Source organism: Leucoraja erinacea, chromosome 3 (assembly GCF_028641065.1).
Source record: "Leucoraja erinacea ecotype New England chromosome 3, Leri_hhj_1, whole genome shotgun sequence".
Classification (NCBI taxonomy): domain Eukaryota; kingdom Metazoa; phylum Chordata; class Chondrichthyes; order Rajiformes; family Rajidae; genus Leucoraja; species Leucoraja erinaceus.
Window position 1 is genome coordinate 101409842 of NC_073379.1, and position 21238 is coordinate 101431079.

The 21238-nt window shown below is 42.5% G+C and overlaps 1 protein-coding gene across 2 annotated transcripts in view; it reads left to right on the forward strand.

The window, feature by feature from the left end:
- The first annotated feature begins 421 nt into the window (after positions 1-421).
- skic3 (SKI3 subunit of superkiller complex) overlaps positions 422-21238 on the forward strand; it is a 136499-nt gene continuing 115682 nt past the window's right edge. The window contains exons 1-3 of one of the 2 annotated variants that reach the window (XM_055633324.1): positions 422-510; positions 15492-15585; positions 17199-17342. In XM_055633324.1, coding sequence (XP_055489299.1) covers positions 15496-15585; positions 17199-17342 — 234 coding nt within the window. In that variant the 5' untranslated portion in view covers positions 422-510; positions 15492-15495. Of the gene's footprint in view, positions 579-15491; positions 15586-17198; positions 17343-21238 lie in introns of both variants that reach the window. The other variant, XM_055633323.1, reaches the window with a different exon arrangement.

Genomic DNA, 21238 nt, shown 5'->3' on the forward strand with positions numbered 1-21238 from the left:
TCAAATATCATAAAATGCATATAAAACACTTATAAAAACATCATAATTTATATTTAAAAAAACCCCGCAATACATAAGTTAAAATCCAGGTTAAAAGATGATCAATGTCCTACAACGAGACAACGATACCAGTGTCTCCACAGCTGGGATTCGTAGCGTGTAGTGCTAACCCTTATGTTTGACAAGGCCACAATAAGCACATTTTTAGAGCAACAAAAAATAATCTAAGGTTACACAAAAAAGCTGGAGAAACTCAGCGGGTGCAGCAGCATCTAATCTAGATCAGGGAAACGGGGTAGTTTTGCTCATTTTTACAATGTGTTGGTATCATTTATTGTTTTAGTACAAGTTCAAGTGAGGACTGAGCTGAATGTGACCCCTGCCCCCAGAGTGGTCACGTGAGTTCACGCGTGGAGGACGCTGGTCTTGATGTGCCTGTGGCGGGGAGGAGGCGGAGGCTGCTGCCCGGGAGTGAAGGAGTGAGTGAGGGAGGGAGGGAGGGAGCTTCAGGTGAGCTGCTGCTGCTAGCCGGCCTTGCATGGAGTTGACCTGAGAAAGCGTCTGCTTATATTCTATAGGTAGGAACTGCAGATGCTGGTTAGAACCGAAGATAGACACAAAACGCTGGCGTAACCCAGCGGGTCAGGCAGCACATCTGAAGAAAAGGAATTCAATAGGTAACGTTCGAGTCGAGACCCTTCCTCAAACCGAATCTGAAGAGGGGTCTCGACCCGAAACATCACATATTCCTGTTCATGTTGTAGGAACAGAATTATACCATTCGGCCCATCGGGTCTATGGCTGATCTATTTTCCTGCCTCAACAGTATTTTCCTGCCTTCGCCCCATAACCCCTGACATAGAAACATAGAAAATAGGTGCAGGAGTAGGCCATTCGGCCCTTCAAGCCTGCACCGCCATTCAATATGATCATGGCTGATCATCCAACTCTTTTTATCTCTGTATATATCCATTGAGTATCCAGAGATGCAGCCTGACCCGCTGAGTTACTCCAGCTTTACAGAGCCCTCCATAATGTTTGGGACAAAGACCCATCATTTATTTATTTATTTGCCTCTGTATAGGGTGATTTCACTAAAGGTCACTGGAGCGTAGATCCGCACCCACGTGACCAAAATTCTCAAGTGGAGGACACTCGAGGGTTCCGGTACATGTTAGTGGATGGGAAAAAACGCATTTTCCCACCCGTTAAAAACATATAGCGAGGTTTCTGCAATTTCTGTGCCATTCGGGGTGACCGTGATGCACAGCTTCCAGATTTACAGGGCCTGAGCCGCTGAGTTAATTCCAGAGGGAACTGAAGGTGCCAAACCTGCGGAAGTGAACAGCCGACATTTGCCGTGGATATTTAAAGGTCCAAAATATCGGGAATTATCGCGTTTGCTCGCTGAATTTCATCAAAAGTAAGTTAATAATGCCTTTTTTTAACGGGTGGGAAAATGCGTTTTTTCCCATCCACTAACATGTACCGGAACCCTCGAGTGTCCTCCACTTGAGAATTTTGGTCACGTGGGTGCGGATCTACACTCCAGTGACCTTTAGTGAAATCACCCTATTCCACAATTTGAGATTTGTAATAAAAAATATCATATGTGGTTAAAGTGCACATTGTCAGATTTTAATAAAGGCCGTTTTTATACATTTTGATTTCGTCATGTATAAATTACTGCTGTATTTATACATAGTCCTATCATTTCAGGGTACCATAATGTTTGGAACACATGGCTTCATGGGTGTTTGTAATTGCTCAGGTGTGTTTAATTGCCTCCTTAATGCAGAGCTCTCAGCCCCAAATCTTTCCTCCAGTTTTTCCATCACCTTTGGAAACTCTTATTGCTGTTTATCAACATGAGGACCAAAGTTGTGCCAATGAACGTCAAAGACGCCATTGTGGAACTGAGCAACAAAAATAAAACTGTTGGAGACATCAGCCAAACCTTAGGCTTACCAAAATCAACTGTTTGGAATATCATTAAGAAGAAAGCGAGCTTAATAATTGCAAAGGGACTGGCAGGCCAAGAAAGACCTCCACAGCTGATGACAGAAGAAACCTCTGTATAATATAGAAAAATCCCCAAACACCTGTCTGACAGATCAGAAACATTCTTCAGGAGTTGGGTGTGGATTTGTCAGACCACTGTCCGCAGAAGACTTCATGAAAAGAAATACAGAGGCTGCACTGCAAGATGCAAACCACTGGTTAGCCGCAAAATTAGGATGGCCAGGTTTCAGTTTGCCAAGAAGTATTTAAAAGAGCAACCACAGTTCTGGAAAAAAGTCTTGTGGACAGATGAGATGAAGATTAACAGATCAGATTGATGGCAAGATCAAAGTATGAAGGAGAGAAGGAACTGCCCAAGGAGAAGGAACTGCCCAAGATCCAAAGCATACCACCTCATCTGTGAAACAGTAGTAGGGGTGTATGGCTGCTGAAGGCACTGGCTCACTCATCTTCATTGATGATACAACTGCTGAAGATAGTAGCATAATGAATTATGAACTGTATAGACACATCCTATCTGCTCAAGTTCAAACAAATGCCTAAAAACTCATTGACCGGCGGTTCATTCAACAGCAAGACAATGATCCCAAACATACTGCTAAAGCAACAAAGGAGTTTTTCAAAACTAATAAATGGTAAATTCTTGAGTGGCCAAGTCAATCACCCAATCTGAACCCAATTGAGCATGCCTTTTACATGCTGAAGAGAAAACTGAAGGGGACTAGCCCCAAAAATAAGCATAAGCTAAAGATGGCTGCAATACAGGCCTGGCAGAGCATCACCAGAGAAGACACCCATCAACTGGTGATGTCCATGAATCGCAGACTTCAAGCAGTCATTGCATGCAAAGGATATGCAACAAAATACTAAACGTGAATACTTTCATTTACATGACATTGCTGTGTCCCAAACATTATGGTGCCCTGAAATAGGGGGACTAACATAGAAATTAGGTGCTGGAGAAGGCCATTTGGCCCTTTATAGGGGGCGCTGCGGGTCGGCTGCCCTGTCAGCAGTGTGTCCGTTATTTTGACTTTTTGTTTATTGGTTTGTCTAAGTGTTTTGGGTGTTTCTCGGTGTGTCTTGTGTCGGGGTGGGGGGTGGTGGCGGAAAGGGCAAACCGTTCTCAAGTCACCATCGATGGAGAGGTGACCTTTCTCATGTCGCCTCTCTACCTTCCCTCTCACGGCCTAACAGCTTGGATTGGAGCGGCCTATCTTGTAGTCGGGCCCGGAGCATCACCTGCGGGTGCAGTGTGGACTTTTTCCATCGCGGAGCGGGCGAATCCTTACAGGGAGTCGCCAGAGAGGAATGCCCCGATCGCTGGCCCACGGACTACGACATCCTGAAGCCGCATTCTGCGGAGCTTCTAACCGTTGGCACGGCGTGGACTTACCATCCGTAGCCTGGGATTCCTTACCGGGGATCCCCCGAGAAGAACTCCGACCGCCGGCCTGCGGCCTGTAACATTCTGAAGCCGCGGTCTCCGGTAAGAAAATGCCGATTCGGGACCTCCAAGTCGTGGAGTGTGGACGATCGTTCATGGCCCCCCCGACCAGGGGTGAACAAGGGAGGAGGACTGGCTGAACTTTGTGGCCTTCCACCACAGCGAAGAATGCTGTGGTGGATGTTTGTGTTAAATCTTATTGTGTATTGTGTGTTCTTTTTTAATTGTACCGCTGCTGGCAAATTCATTTCACTGCACCTACGGGTGTATGTGACAAATAAAATTGACTTTAACTTTGACTTTCGAGCCTGCACCGCCATTCATTGTGATCATGGCTGATCATCCACAATCGGTAACCGTGCCTGCCTTCTCCCCATATCTCTTGATTCCGCTAGCCCCAAGGGTTCTATCAAACTTGAACAGTTCCCAGTATGTGGCCTTATGATTCTCAATACTATTCTGAATAATACTTCTGCACTTCTTTAAGGAAGCTTTGAGTACATCGTTGAATGTTCCCTCAGTCTACCTAGTAATCTCCTTCATTCATTTTCCTCACCTTCCCTAATCATCCTGTTTGGTGTTCCGTCATCCCCCCCCCTTCTTAAATTCTGGATTACCTCATCAAAAATAGACCCAAAAAGCTGGAGCAAATCAGTAGGCTCATAGTCCACCCGAGGTCGGGGCCTATATCTGGCCTCCTTTTCACGAAACGTCACCTATTCCCTTTCTCTAGAGATGCTGTCCGACCCGCTGAGTCACTCCAGCCCTTTGTGCCTATCTTCAGTTAAAATTTGCATCTGTTGGAATCTACACATTCCCTCACCAACGTCCTGGTTGCTGAGTTGCGCAGGATGCAGCCAACCATGGCAATGGGAAGGTACTTGCAGACAGTGAAACGTCTTTTTGAGTAGACCAATATTCATCTACTATGTCCTTGTGGTTTCGGAGAACATACTGCCATGAGAAACCAGATGTTACATTCTAGATTTTGCTGGGAAGATGTGTATAATAGCCAGACCTTTGTGTAGGCTACTAATGTCAACAAATTCTCAGGTGAGCCCTGGCGCATCTGGTCAAAAGGAAAGGCAGAATATGTTATTTCTTCTCTGAGCAATAATAAAACACAGCAACACTGTACTTTGCAGTAAACAGTGAAATATGTCATTGATAGACTATGTATAAACACTGCAGTAATTTATTCATGGTGAAACCAAAATGTATAAAAATGTCCTTTATTAAAAGTTTATTAAAAGTGTGTACTTTAACCACATGTGATTTTGTTCTATTAAGTCTCGAATTGTGGAGTACAAAGGAAAAAAAATAAATGATGTCTTTGTCCTAAACATTATGGAGGGCACTGTAAGTGTCTATTGTCTGCTTATATTGTTCGTCCCGTTTCCTGTTTGAAAAGTCTGCTTCAGTAAAAGGCTGTCATTTGGTGCTTTGAGTTTTAGTTAAGGTTTGAGGTTTAGTTTGAGGTTTCATTGATGAGTGGTCGAGGTAGGTCTGGTCTTTGAGTACTACAAGTGATGGGAAAACTTCCAAGGTAATGGTGAGGGGTGTTTTGATAGAAGAGTTAACGAGCAGTAATTGTCACGGGCAGGGCAATTTGTAACCCAATGGGTTAAAAAAACCCTCCAAAGAATAGTGTATTGACATTCTTTTTTCCTAATACAGTGAGATGATATTTGGTATTCACTAAATAGAAATTGGGAAAAGGAACATTTGTCCCTTTGAGTCTGCTCCATAGATCCATAGATTTAATGGTTACACAGCACGTTAGCCGGTCATTTCGGCCCAACATATTATTTAGGTCTATTATTGTCACTTGCTGAGGTACAGTGAAAAGCTTTGTTTTGCTTGCTATCCAAACAGATTAGATATACCATATATATAAAGATACTTAAGGCAAACTTAAATATAATAGGCAGAGCAAAGGGGGAAGATACAGTGTACAGAATAAGGTTCTCAGCATTGTAATGCATTGTAATCCATCACTTCCATTGACAAAGACCAATGTTCTCAATGTGGTACAGGTGAATTGGAGGTACCCTAGCTTATAGAAGGACTGTTGCGATGCTAGCTAACAGGGAAATAAACTGTTCCTCAATCCAAGGACAAGTGTCTGATTAAGTTGGGTGATTAAGTCTGAGGCAGATAGATGAAGTCAATGGTGGGAAGCCTGGTCTATATGATGGATTGAGCTACATCTACATCTCTCTTCAATTTCTTGAGGTCTTGGCAACAACTGTTCCAAAACCAAGCTATGATGCAACCTGACAGTGTACTTTTTATGGTGGTATCTGTAGAAGTTTGTAAAAGTTGCTGGAGACATGTTGAATTTCCTCACTGTTCGGGAAGAAGAGGGTTTGGTGTGATGCCTTGGCTGTGCATCAGTGTGGTTGGTCTTTGACAGATCATTGGTAATATTAACACAAAAAAAAGAAATTGAAGCTCTCAAGCATTTCCACTTCAGCACCATTGATGCTGATTGGGACATATATTCCATCATGTTTTCTTTGCCTTGCTGACATTGAGGGAGAGATCTTTGCCCTGATACCATATCACTAAGTTGTCTATTTTCTTCCTGCACTCCACCTTGTTATTGTTCATGATTCTGCCTGCTACAGTGGTGTCACCAATTGCTGATCAACGCAATCCCTGTTTGGCTGATATCCCCTAAACCTTTCCCATTGATGTATCTCTCCCAATGTCCTTTAAACGTTGTACTTGCCACAACTCCCTGCTCTGGCAGCTTGTTCTGTATACCCATCACCCTCTGTGGGAAAAGTTACTTTCAGATCCCCTTTAAATCTTTACCCTTTTAACCTAAGCTTATGTTTCAGACACCTCTACTCTGAGAAAATTACTATCCTATTTATCCTCTTTATAATTTTACAGATCTCTATAATGTCATCCCTCAACCTCGCTGTAGGAAAAATAGTTAAATTGCATCCAGTCTTTCCTCTACACAAGCCCACAAATCCAAGCAAATTCCTTGTGAATTATTCTCTTCACCCTCTTTAGATTAATCAGATGCTCCTAGCATGGTGACCAGAACTGCACACAATGTAAGGAAGGGTTCCCATCTGAAACTTTACCTATTTTTCTCCAGAGATGCTGCCTGGCCCGCTGAGTTACTCAAGCATCTTGTGTCTGTCTTTGCAGTATTGAGTCAAGTTGAGTGTTTCATTGTCGTATATAGAAACATAGAAATTAGGTGCAGGAGTAGGCCATTCGGCCCTTCGAGCCTGCACCGCCATTCAATATGATCATGGCTGATCATCCAACTCAGTATCCCGTACCTGCCATCTCTCCATACCCCCTGATCCCCTTAGCCACAAGGGCCACATCTAACTCCCTCTTAAATATAGCCAATGAACTGGCCTCAACTACCCTCTGTGGCAGAGAGTTCCAGAGATTCACCACTCTCTGTGTGAAAAAAGTTCTTCTCCTCTCGGTTTTAAAGGATTTCCCCCTTATCCTTAATCTGTGACCCCTTGTCCTGGACTTCCCTAACATCGGGAACAATCTTCCTGCATCTAGCCTGTCCAACCCCTTAAGAATTTTGTAAGTTTCTATAAGATCCCCTCTCAATCTCCTAAATTCTAGAGAGTATAAACCAAGTCTATCCAGTCTTTCTTCATAAGACAGTCCTGACATCCCAGGAATCAGTCTGGTGAACCTTCTCTGTACTCCCTCTATGGCAATAATGTCCTTCCTCAGATTTGGAGACCAAAACTGTACGCAATACTCCAGGTGTGGTCTTGCCAAGACCCTGTACAACTGCAGTAGAATCTCCCTGCTCCTATACTCAAATCCTTTTGCAATGAAAGCTAACATACCATTCACTTTCTTTACTGCCTGCTGCACCTGCATGCCTACCTTCAATGACTGGTGTACCATGACACCCAGGTCTCGCTGCATCTCCCCCTTTCCCAATCGGCCACCGTTCAGATAATAGTCTGCTTTCCCGTTTTTGCCACCAAAATGGATAACAGTATACATCAACGACACTGAAATTCTTACACGCAGCAGCTTAACAAGCCCATAAATGTAATAAACACAGATAAACAAAATAATCACACAAAATTTAATAAATTAGTAGAATAGATCGAGTAGGCGCAGTCTCGTACCCAGAGTGGGGAATCGTGGACCAGAGGACAAAGGTGTAAGGTGAAGGGGAAACGATTTACTAGGAAGCTGTGAGATTACTTTTTCACACAAAGGGTGGTGGGTGTATGGAACAAGCTGCCAGAGGAGGTAGTAGAGGCAGGTGCTATTGCAACATTTAAGAAAACATTTGGACAGGCATACATGGGTAGGGCAAGTTTGGAGGGATATGGACCAAAAACAGGCTGGAGGGCTAGTGTAGCTGGGACATGTTGGCTGGTGTGGGCAAGTTGTGTTGAAGGGCCTGTTTCCACTCTGTATCACTCTTTGACGCACCTGTGGTCAGGCTATGGAAAGACAAGTTTGCAGAGACTAAAGATGGCATATAACGATGCCATGAGAACACTGCTAAGGAAACCAAGATGGTGTAGTGCCAGTAATATGTTTTGGCTGCAGGATTCAGTACTATAGAAGCTATCCTAAGAAATCACATGTATAAATTCATTTGCAGGATAAATGACTCTAAAAATGTAATTATTGTGGCCTTGTCAAACATATGGGTTAGCACTACATGCTACGAATCCCAGCTGTGGAGACACTGTTGTAGGACATTGATCATTCTTTTAATCTGGATTTTTAACTTATGTATTGTGTTTTTAAAAATATATAATTAATGATGCTTTTATAAGTGATATACTAAGATTTTATATGTACTTTATGATATTTAATATGCAATGCAATTTTTAATGTAATGTTGCCCCTTGTCTGGACCTCGAGTCTGTAATAAAGTATTATTATTATTATAACATACTCTTGCAAAATAGTCTGTCGTGAAACCAAGACAAGATACATAGAACTTCATAGTTGCTTGGGTCTGTGTTGTGTAGCGTTCAAGAGCCTGATGTTGCTGGGAAGAAGCTTTTCTGGAACCCGGTGGTCACAGTTTTCAAGCTGGTCAAGCTACCCCTCTTGTCCATTCTCTGCTTCCAAATGCAAAGTCAATTTTGTGTTTAATTTGCTGTCACACTCTGGATCCCATGGATTCTATCCTTCTGGGTTTCTTGCTGAAGTCCTGCCCTCATCAACAATCTTCATGCAAGATAAGCACTCGGGGTACGAATGTCAACCTGTCCACCTCCACTCCCCAAGCAAGAAGAGTACAGTCTCAATCTGTAGTACACAGTCACTACAGCTGGGGTGCAAAGGGAGACCATATCCTTTCAACAAATTAGTTGTGTCAATTAACTTGGTACCTTGAGGGTTATATTAATAGAAAGTGTTGTTTAAACGGGGTATACCATGGCCATCCGAATAAAGGATGACGGAAGAGGCACAACCATTGTGATGCCTTCGTAATAAATGCTTCAAGAATAATCATTCAAAAATAGTGGGTTTGTGTGTTTAATAGCATTCTGGCACAACAAGTGTAGCCACTGCCACTCAGCGGCAAAGTCGCAGATTCAATCCTAATCTCCCGTGCAGTCTGCATGGGGTCTGCACATGCTCCCCGGGACTTAATGTGCCTCCTCGAGTGCTGCGGTTTCCACCTACACCCCAAAGACGCGGGCTCAAGTGTTTATTGGCCACTGTTAATTACCCACTAATTGTGTTTCAATGTGATAATAATAATAATAATAATATTTATTTATATAGCACTTTTAAACAAAATCACTTTGAACCAAAGTGCTTTACAGAGATTGATCAAATTAATTGAATAGATTCAATGTCACAAATTCATACAAAATAAAAAAAGAAAAAGAAAAAAAGGAAAAAGACACAGAACAGTACACTATAGAAATCAACAAGAAAGGTCCCCCCACAGCAGAATTCACTGTGAGGGAAGGCACAGAAAATATCCAGTTCTCCTCCTCATAGTCCACCCGAGGTCGGGGTCTATATCTGGCCTCCTCAGCCAACCTGGTGTTTTCAGGCCCTCTTGCTGGATCATCGGCGTCGGGTGAACATCCTTCAGCGGCTTGGACTGAAGCGGCCGCTTCCTCCCCGAAGACTGCAATGTCCAAAGTTCACAGGCCGCGCCGGCCGGACCTCCGACTCTGGCGATCTCGGATTCCAGGCTCCGCGGTGCTGTAAATCCAGTGCCGCCCGCCCGCGGCTGGACGCTCTGTAGCCGCAGCTCAACGATGTCGCAGTCGGCGGTCACAGTGCCCCGGATCTTTCAAGGCCTCCACACCCCAGCAAGACAGCTGTAGTCCCGGCAGGAAACGCCGCTCCAGCGCTGCTCCAGCTCGATGGTAGGCCGCACAGAGAGGACGAAGATGCGGTTGGAAAAACCGCCACTGTTAAATAGTTTCCCCCCTTCCCCTCTCCCCCCCCCCACCCACCACATAAAAGAAGACCTCCAAGAAACATTATGTTCTGACAGGACTAAATACAAAAATAAAAAAGGGTGAAAGGACAGACTGCAGGCGGAGCAGCCATACACAACGGCGCATCACCCCTGCAGTCCGCCATCTTTAAACAATGATCGTGACCGATGATCCAAATTCAATACCCCATTAGTGCTTTCTCTCTGGTACCATGCACTGTGTAAAAAAAACAAAACAAATTGCTCATAGAGAGTTGCTCATAGAACAGACAGCAACTAAATAATGACTGTATAATCTTGTATCAATTTAGGGGCAAACATTTCTCTACACGGAATATTATTTTTCTCCCCCCAAAAAAAATTGTGCATTGTGATCTTCCACGAGAACAGAATGAATTTCAGTAACGCCTCATCCAAAGGCCTCTGATGCCATGTGGCTGCACTAGTGTTGACCTCTATATTGTGCTCAAGTCTCTGGAGTATGATTTTCTGATTTGTCAAGTGTGCTACTCTCAAGTTGCAATTGAGTCATATGGAATAAAATTACCATGTTAGAGAATTGAATGTGAATTTAAAAAAAAAAGTACCAATGATCCCAAAATAATACATCAGCATTTGTAATTAAAACATTTAGGGTTTTCTTTTAGTATTTAGGGTGGTCAAAAAAGGCTTCTGGCAAATTGCCCTTCGTCAGAGTATTGTATAGAAGTTGGGAGGTCATGTTGCAGTCACAGTGCGCTCCATAATGGTTGGGACAAAGACCCATCATTTATCTATTCGCCTCTGTATTCTACAATTTGAGATTTGTAATAGAAAAAATCATATGTGGTTAAAGTGCACATTGTCAGATTTTAATAAAGGCAATTATTATACATTTTGGTTTCACCATGTATAAATTACAGCTGTGTTTATACATAGATAATGTTTGGGACACATGGCTTCGCGGGCGTTTGTAATTGCTCAGGTGTGTTTAAATGTTTCCTTAATGCAGGTATAAGAGAGCTCGCAGCACCCAGTCTTTCCACCAGTCTTTCCATCACCTCGGGAAACTTATATTGCTGTTTATCAACATGAGGACCAAAGTTGTGCCAATGAAAGAAATAAGCCATTGTGAGACTGAGAAACAAGAATAACACTGTTAAGAGACATCAGCCAAACCTTTGGCTTACCAAAATCAACTGTTTGGAACATCGTTAAGAAGCAAGTGAGCACTGTTGAGCCTACTAATCGCAAAGGTTCTGGCAGGCCAAGGAAGACCTTCACAGCTGATGACAGAAGAATTCTCTGTATAATAAAGAAAAATCCCCAAACACCTGTCCGACAGATCAGAAACATTCTTCAGGAGTCAGGTGTGGATTTGTCAACGACCACTGTCTGCAGAAGATTTCATGAACAGAAATACAGAGGCTACACTGCAAGATGCAAACCACTGGTTAGTCGCAAAAATAAGATGGGCATGTTACAGCCAAGAAGTACTAAAAAGAGCAACCACAGTTCTGGAAAAAGGTCTTGTAGATAGATGAGACGAAGATTAACTTATATCAGAGTGATGGCAAGAGCAAAGTATGGAGGAGAGAAGGAACTGCCCAAGATCCAAAGCATACCACCTCATCTGTGAAATACGGTGGTGGGGGTGTTACGGCCTGGGCATGTATGGCTGCTGAAGGTACTGGCTCACTTATCTTCATTGATGACACAACTGCTGATGGTAGTAGCATAATGAATTCTGAAGTGTATAGACACATCCTATCTGCTCAAGTTCAAACAATAGCCTCAAGACTCGTTGGCCGGCAGTTCATTCTACAGCAAGACAATGATCTCAAACATACTGCTAAAGCAACAAAGGAGTTTTTCAAAGCTAAAAAATGGTCAATTCTTGAGTGGCCAAGTCAATCACCTGATCTGAATCCAATTGAGCATGCCTTTTATATGCTGAAGGGAAAACTGAAGGGGACTAGTCCCCAAAAAAAGCATAAGCTAAAGATGCCTGCAATACAGGCCTGGCAGAGTATCACCAGAAAAGACACCAAGCAACTGGTGATGTCCATAAATCGCAGACTTCAAGCAGTCATTTCATGCAAAGGATATGCAACAAAACACTAAACATGACTACTTTCATTTACATGACATTGCTGTGTTCCAAACATTATGGTGCCCTGAAATGGGGGGGGGGGGACTATGTATAAACACTGCTGTAATTTCTACATGGTGAAACCAAAATGTTTCATAATGGCTTTTATTAAAATCTGACAATGTACACTTTAACCACATGTGATTTTTTTTTTCTATTACACATCTCAAATTGTGTTCAGAGGCAAATATATAAATTATGGGTCCTTGTCCCACACATTATGGAGGGCAATGTATATCTAACACATTGGTGAGGCTGCATTTGGGGTATTGTGTTTAGTTCTGGGCACCATGCTATATGAAGGATGGTGTCAAACAGGAAAGGGAGCAGAGAAAGGTTTCTAGGATGTTGTCAGGACTTGAGGGCCTGAGCTATAGGGAGAGCTTGAGCAGGCTCGGACTTTATTCATTGGATCGCAGGAGGATGAAGGGTGCCTCAGGGATCTGTGTTGGGTCCTTTGTTGTTTGTCATGTACATCAATGATCTGGATGAAGGTGTGGTAAATTGGATTAGTAAGTATGCAGATGATACCAAGATAGGGGGTGTTGTGGATAATGAAGAGGATTTCCAAAGTCTACAGAGTGATTTAGGCCATTTGGAAAAATGGGCTGAAAGATGGCAGATGGAGTTTAATGCTGATAAATGTGAGGTGCTATACCTTGGCAGGACAAATCAAAATAGGACGTACATGGTAAATGGTAGGGAATTGAACAATACAGTTGAACAGAGGGATCTGGGTATAACCGTGCATAGTTCCTTGAAGGTGGAATCTCATATAGATAGGGTGGTAAAGAAAGCTTTTGGTATGCTAGCCTTTATAAATCAGAGCATTGAGTATAGAAGCTGGGATGTAATGTTAAAATTGTACAAGGCATTGGTGAGACCAAATCTGGAGTATGGTGTACAATTTTGGTCGCCAAATTATAGGAAGGATGTCAACAAAATAGAGAGAGTACAGAGGAGATTTACTAGAATGTTGCCTGGGTTTCAACAACTAAGTTACAGAGATAGGTTGAATAAGTTAGGTCTTTATTCTCTGGAGCGCAGAAGGTTAAGGGGGGACCTGATAGAGGTCTTTAAAATGATGAGAGGGATAGACAGAGATGATGTGGACAAGCTTTTCCCTTTGAGAATAGGGAAGATTCAAACAAGAGGACATGACTTCAGAATTAAGGGACAGAAGTTTAGGGGTAATATGAGGGGGAACTTCTTTACGCAGAGAGTGGTGGCGGTGTGGAATGAGCTCCCAGTGGAAGTGGTGGAGGCAGGTTCATTGGTATCATTTAAAAATAAATTGGATAGGCATATGGATGAGAAGGGAATGGAGGGTTATGGTACGAGTGCAGGCAGGTGGGACTAAGGGGAAAAAAATTTGTTCGGCATGGACTTGTAGGGCCGAGATGGCCTGTTTCCGTGCTGTAATTGTTATATGGTTATATGGTTATATGGTTATCTTCATGAGGGCTATAAGAACCGAGAACCAGAGGACATAGATTTAAGGTGAGGGGGGAAAGATTTAGTAGGAACCCGAGCGCTAACTTTTCACGCAAAGGGTGGTAAGTGTATGGAATGAGCTGCTGGAGGAGGTAGTTGAGGCACGCACTATCGCAACATTTAAGAAATATAACTCCGACTCTATGAAAGAACAGTTAATGTGTAGGAAGGAACTCCAGATGATGATTTAAACCGAAGATAGACACAAAATGCTGGAGTAACAGTGGGACAGGCAGCATCTCTGGAAAGAAGGAATGGGTGATGGTTCGGGTCGAGACCCTTCTTCAGACAAGAGTTAATGTTGAGTTAGACACTGACAGAGCTACAAGACTAACAAGGATCGGTCCAAAAGCAGGTCTTGAAATGACTGCCATGTAACTGAATATTTCAGCTAATTTGCAGTGTTTTACACGAAGTGTGAGATGAATAGCAACTTTATCTGAATTATTTCCAGAAGGAATGTTGACCTACCAATAAGGAGAATGTCAGCCTATTCTTTGAAATGTGTCAAGAAATTGTGTGCTTATTTACGTTCAAAGTTGGCATTTTAATTAATTTCTCTGCAAGTTGGGTGTTGATTCACAGACCATATTTATTTTTATTTTAACAACATAAACATTGTAAACAATTCAGGCAATATCTATGGCGAAGAAACAATGTTTTGGAATTAATGTCCTTTAATGAGGACTGAAACTTAAACATGTTTTGAAAATATTATGTTTAGTTTTATTTGTTGAACTTAGGTTTGTGTCTCCCTTTATGACCTTTTAAATGTTTTTAAACATTATTCTGAAATTGAATTTCCTCAATCCCCAATCTTCAGACTATAAAACCTTGAGGTTTGTCATATTAAAAAAATGGTGCAGTTTGGTCTCAATGCAGATCAGACTTTCATTTATCTTTGTAGCTGCTCACTGAGCATTAACTTGTCAACAGAGTTAACTGCAGAAAATAATTGCTGTGTGTGCCACACATATTAAGGAAAGCAATCGGTGTGCTTTTGATGCACACTGACACAGTTCTGGGCCTGTCCCACTTAGGCGATTTTTCAGCGGACTGTCGGTGACTGTCAAGTTGCCGTCAGTCGCCTGAAAAACTGGCAACTGGAATGGCAACTGTCAGTGGAACACACACACGCGCGCACACATATACATACACACGCACACGCACACGCACACGCACACACACACCCTTCCTTCACCAGCCCATTATGCAGGCGGGGACAGGGCAAGTGGGGTGGAGCGCTGTTTAAAAAATTCACACAGTGCAAAGCCAAGGTGAAACACACACACCGCGATGAACAGGAAGGTTGGCGCTGTAAAAAGACGACTAAAGCACAGTGTAAGGTAAGTCCTTTAAAAGAGGGGGAAAGAAGGCGTGAAGACAACTTTTAAGAAGCCAGAGATACATGGCTGTGAAGCTCAGCGGACATTTAACATTACCGGTCGGTTATCCTTGGTTCTGAAAACTGCTGCCAATGACATTCACTGGTCAGCACTGGCTACAACCTGCGAGAACCTCTGAGAACCTTCGACCTCCTGGCAACCCATTAGGACCTCCTGGTGATCCACCTACGGCTCGAGAATTCTAGCTACTCTTGCTTCATTCTAGTCGCTGCTAATTTTTCAACATGTTGTAAAATTCACGGCAACCATAATGAGGCAGCAACTAGCTCCCAGAATGCGGGAACTCCTCACGACCATGAAGGCGACTACCCGGCAACCACTCGCGGACATGTGGTGACCATTAGGTGACTGCATAGTCTCCTGCAGTCGCCTCAAAGACGCCTAAGTGGGACAGGCCCATTAGGCATTCCGGGGCATATCTCTCCCATACTACCAATAATATCTTAATTTTCTTGCTAACACTTCCAAAGTAGTCATGTTGTTAAATTCAGTTGTGACATTGAAATAGAGAATGTTAAACTTACATCTGTTGTCGTCTTTTCCATTTTATAGGGAAATGTCCAGTAAAGAAATTAAGGCTACATTGAAAAATGCAAGGGAAGCTATTAGAAATAAAGAATATAAAGAGGCACTGAAGCATTGCAAGGTACTTTAATCAATTTGTGGTCTGACACACTTGAATTCCATTTGTACATTGCTTATGTATATTATTTCAGCATTTGCCGTTGTTCAACTATCTAAATTCCAGAATGTGCTTTGTAAAAGTTGGATGCATTCTCATCTATAATTTATTGTAACAATAATATGTACAATTAAGTAAATGATTTGTGGTTAAGATGCCAGAGCAAATCAAATGTATTGCTTTATGTCAGGAATATTATGTGATTGTATAATAGAAGTTGGAAAAATTCTGACCCAGTGGTGCAGCGGTAGAGTTACTGCCTTACAGCACCAGAGACCCGGGTTCGATCCTGACTACAGGTGCTGTCTGTATGAAGTTTGCACAATTTCCCTGTGACAATGTGGGTTTTCACTGGGTGCTCTGGTTTCCTCCCACAATCCAAGGACATACAGATTTCTAGGTTAATGGGCCTCTGTGAAATTGCCCCAAATGTGCAGAGTAAGGGTTGTTCGCCGGCGTGGACTCATTCGGCCAAAGAGCTTGTTCCCACACTGCAAGTCAAAACTAAACTCTACACTAAACTTTGAGAAGACCAGTATATAATTGTTAAACTTCAGAGATCATGAGTTTGAGACTAATTTCCTGATATCCTCTCAATGCTACCATTTTTCTGGTGTTGGCGAACTTAGACGTATTGCATTTGGTTCGCTCACCCGAATTATTGATGAACACTAATTAGCTGGAACCAAACAGTACCTCATTAGTCCATGTTGCCCCATGTAAATCTCCTTTACTGTTATTCCTGACTTCAGTGATAGTGGGAAGAAGCCACAATTAATTATGGCACTGAGTATAATTGATATTTTATACCAAGAGATCACAATCATTGCATGTCGTGTGTGGTGGCTGGACTATGATACCTTCCTCAACTTTGGTGCCACTGTGGGGTTATGTTGTGTCATGTGTTTGTGTTTTTTTTTAATATGTTCTATTTATTTATTTATTTTTATGATACCTGACTGTAAGGAAAATCCATTTTGTTGTCTCTTATGAGATAATGACAATAAATTGAATACAATACAATGGTTTTGAAAGGTTGGTCTGGAAGTGAAGTTCTGCATTCAACCTTGTATTCTGTCAGATCAACATAGCCTGAATTTAAATTTAGTTTTGTTTAGAAACAGGCACTTCAGCCCACCGAGTCCGTGCCGACCAATGATCCCCGGACATTAACACTATCGTACACACTCTGGGGACAATTAACACTTATAACGAGTATACAAACCTGTACGCCTTTGGAGTGTGGGAGGAAATCGAAGATCTCGGAGAAAACCCACACTCGCAGGGAGAACGTACAAACTCCATGCAGACAGCACCCGTAGTGGGGATCGAACACGCGTCTCTGACGCTGTAAGGCAGCAACTACCGCTGCGCCACCGTTAAATCTGTTAGATACTATGCAGTTACTTGGTTACATAACTTGCTTTTGAATAATTTGAAGTGCAAACAACAAACTTTAGATGTGCTGTTGTATTTCTCCACCATTAGCTGTTGACTATATAAGTAAAGAGTTGCAGTTAGATTTCTAATGAGGATGATTCCACCATAGTTTGAACTGTTGTTTTCTGATTGTGCAGGCTGTATTAAAACAAGATAAGAATAATTACAATGCTTGGGTTTTTATCGGAGTTGCTGCAACAGAATTGGACCAGCCTGACCAGGCAAAGACTGCATATAAAAAGGCTACAGAACTTGACCCGGACCAATTGTTGGCATGGCAGGTACGTCAATGATTCAATTGTGTCCTTGTATGACAGTTTATGACTTGTATGACATGTATGACAGTTTATTTCTAATAGAACATATCTATTTTCTTTCCTTATCCATGCATGCTACATTGCTGTTCATGATTAGCATATAACAGACATCCAAGGTGATTCTTTCACAGGGATGCTGGAAAAGCAACAAACTACATTTTCTTTTTCTCATAGGTCAGATTAATAACTGTCAGGTTTGGAACCAGCTAAGAAGTTGCCCTTTTATTTGTGACCACAGGACTTATAAATATATTTTATCTTACCACAATAATGAATGCAGAATCCAGCAGCAGGTTCAGCTGTAGTATTTACGTTTAAATTCCGCATGTTTCAATCTTCTCCTCTGCATATTATGAAACGTTTCCACTTCATAATGTGAGCAAAGAATTGTGAATTTTAACTGCAAAATGAACGTTAGCCAATGTGTAGGAGAGAACTGCAGATGCTGGTTTAAATCGAAGGTAGACACAAAATGCTGGAGTAACTCAGCGGGACAGGCAGCATCTCGGGAGAGAAGGAATGGGTGACATTTCTGATCAAGACCCGTCACACTGAATGTTAGTCAATATCCCGCATGTTAGTCAATATCATATTTTTGTCATAGCCTCTGAAATGTTATTTTGTTGAAAAGCTACCAATCAAGATCAATGCCTTTCAAATAAACAATTTTAATTTAGTTGATTTATTTTTAATGTGCTAAAATATTTCCTTTAAGTTGAAGTAGCTGGTGAACAATCAGTGTTCTGAGGGATGCATTTATTTCCTGATATATACTAAAATAACTGGTTCCATATGTATTTAATAAAATAAATTATTCCTAAAATGAAATAATCAGAGGTGTCTATAATATGTCAACCATTTTCAACCATTTTTCAATAAGCAAATAGTTTTTAAGTCTACATAGGTTGAGAAAGTCTCAATTGGAAAGAAAAGAAAATGAGAAAATTAAATTATTTTGACCTGTGAAATTACAATACAAAATAAAATGCAGCAACTCACCAAGGTTTCTTAACAACAGTTCCCATAACCACAACCTTGGTGAACTAAAAACAACAGCAGGCGTGTGGGAACATCGCCAGATCTTCCCAATATTTAATGCTGGTACCGTGACGTGACGGAATGCAGCAGTTGAAGAATACAGTTTACTACAACCCTGTTGGCTTGCCAACTTCATTCACATCCTTTAATGCCCACATCCTATTCCTTCGCTCCATAGATGCCGCCTCACCCGCAGAGTTTCTCCAGCATTTTTATCTACCATCGATTTTTCCAGCATCTGCAGTTCCTTCTAAAACATTTTGTCTACTCCACTGTGAAATCTCCTCAAGGTGTACTTACTTTGAAGAAGTTCTCCTCCTCTCTCCGAAGACCTATTCCTTCACTCCATAGATGCTGCCTCACCCGTTGACTTTCTCCAGCATTTTTTTTTATCTACCTTCGTTTTTCCAGCATCTGCAGTTCCTTCTTAAACAAAACTTCACATCCTTTAAATGTTTTTTAAATTGTTGACATTACATATGGGTGCATTGCTCTTCCTCCTTATACATATTTAAGTGTGTATACATAAGTAAATAAGTATACATAAGTAGCCTCTCTGTTGAAAAAGTTATTTGGAATAAATTAAGTCGAGTTCATGGAAACTTTGACATCGTTGGATGGTAGCCGACCATTGCCTCTCAGCTGAAAGTTTAAGGATACTTATTCAAAATACTATCCAGCTAATGCACTCTGCCAAAACATAAATATATAAACAATAGTTATAACCATATAACAATTACAGCACGGAAACAGACCATCTCGGCCCTACAAGTCCGTGCCGAACAATAGTTAATGATGCAAAGAAGAAATAATTATTGAGAAAAATTATTGCGGAAATCTAAAGAAAACTAGAGTGTGAGTTCCGATATGTATTCAAGATGGAGTTACCCGGTAGATTGAGATTGAGCTCTTATGGCTAAAGGAATCAAGGGATATGGAACTGCTTTGGATTTGGGAGCAACAGCAGGAGGAGATTAGCAAGAGATAAGACTGATTGGCTCTAGCCCGAGTGGGAGGAGAGAAGTGAGTCAGAGGGGTGAAAACAGTTGAAAAGTAGAAGCCAAGCTCAGGCAGACTTTACTCAGAACTGCTGTAGATTTGGGAGCAACAGCAGGAGGAGATTTGCAAGAGATACGACTGATTGGCTCTAGCCCGAGTGGGAGGAGAGAAGTGAGTCCGTGCCGGGAAAACAGTTGAAAACTGAGGAATTTGGTTTGTAAATTGGTAAATCAGGCAATTTATCAGTCAATTTAAGCAAGGCTGCTATTAGGGAGCGGCAGTGAGTGAGCGGCCTTGTGACGGAATGTGTGAGTCTTTGGCTCGAGTGTCTTCAGCGAGGAGACCACGCAATACGCTTGAGAGGTAGAGACGAAAGAAGGAGATGTCGGGCAAGCTGATTCAGTGTGATGCTTGCAGTATGTGGGAGGTCAAGGACACCGCTGGTGCCTCTGGCTGCTACAAATGCAAGAAGTGCATCCAGGTAGAGCTCCTGAAGGACCGTGTTGGGGAACTGGAGAAGCAAGTGGATGACCTCCGGTTCGTCCGAGAAACTGAGTCGTTCCTCGACAAGTCCTCCAGTAAGATTGTTACACCTAAGGTACTGGAAGAGAGAAGGTGGGAGACAGTGAGAAAGGGAGGGAAGCATGGAATGCCAATGTCCCCGGGTGTTGTACCTCTTGTGAACAGGTTCACCCACTTAGAAGCTGTCGGGACAGAAGACGTGTTTACACTGAGCGGCGGACTGGCTTGCGATGCGAATAGGGCTGTTGAGCCCAAACCAAAAAGGCCTAAGGCAGGCAACGCCATTGTAGTGGGAGACTCCATTGTGAGAGGTACGGACAGGGGTTTCTGCGGCAACAGACAGGATGCGAGGATGGTGTGCTGCCTTCCCGGTGCCAGGATCCAGGATGTCACGGACAGAGTGCAGAAAATCCTCAAGGGCGAAGGTGAACATCCGGAAGTGGTAGTGCATGTCGGCACAAACGATGTCGGAAAGAAGGGGATGAATATTCTGCAGCGTGACTTTAGAGAGCTCGGAAAAATGCTGAAAAGCAGGACCTCCAGGGTTGTTATCTCCGGTTTGCTTCCAGTTCCTCGTGTTGGCGAGAGCAGGAACAGGGAGATATGGGACCTGAACGTGTGGCTGAGGAACTGGTGCACGGGGCAGGGATTTAGATTCTTAGATCACTGGGATCTGTTTTGGGGTAAGGGGGAACTGTACAAAAGGGACGGATTGCATCTTAACAGGTGTAGGACCAGCATTCTGGCAGGCAGGTTTGCCACTGCTACACGGGTGGTTTTAAACTGAATAAGGGGGGTGGGGTGTCGAATGGGATAGTGGAGGATGGAGTTAAAGGGAAAGGGTTTCTTAAATGTGTGAGCGTAGAGACAGAGGGGTGTAAAATGAGGGTAGAAGCAATAGGTAGCAAGGTGAAAAGTAAAAGTGGCAGGCCAGCAAATCCAGGGTAAAAATCAAAAAGGGACACTTTTCAGCATAATAGTATAAGAGTTGTAAAAACAAGCCTGAAGGTTTTGTGTCTCAATGCAAGGAGCATTCATAATAAGGTGGATGAGTTGAATGTGCAGATAGCTATTAATGACTATGATATAGTTGGAATCACGGAGACCAAGGCTGGGAGCTGAACATCCAGGGATATTCAATATTCAGGAGGGATAGACAGAAAGGGAAAGGAGGTGGGCTAGCGTTGCTGGTTAGAGAGCAGATTAACGCAATAGAAAGGAAGGACATTAGCTTTGAGGATGTGGAATCGATATGGGTAGAGCTGCGAAACACTAAGGGGCAGAAAACGCTAGTGGGAGTT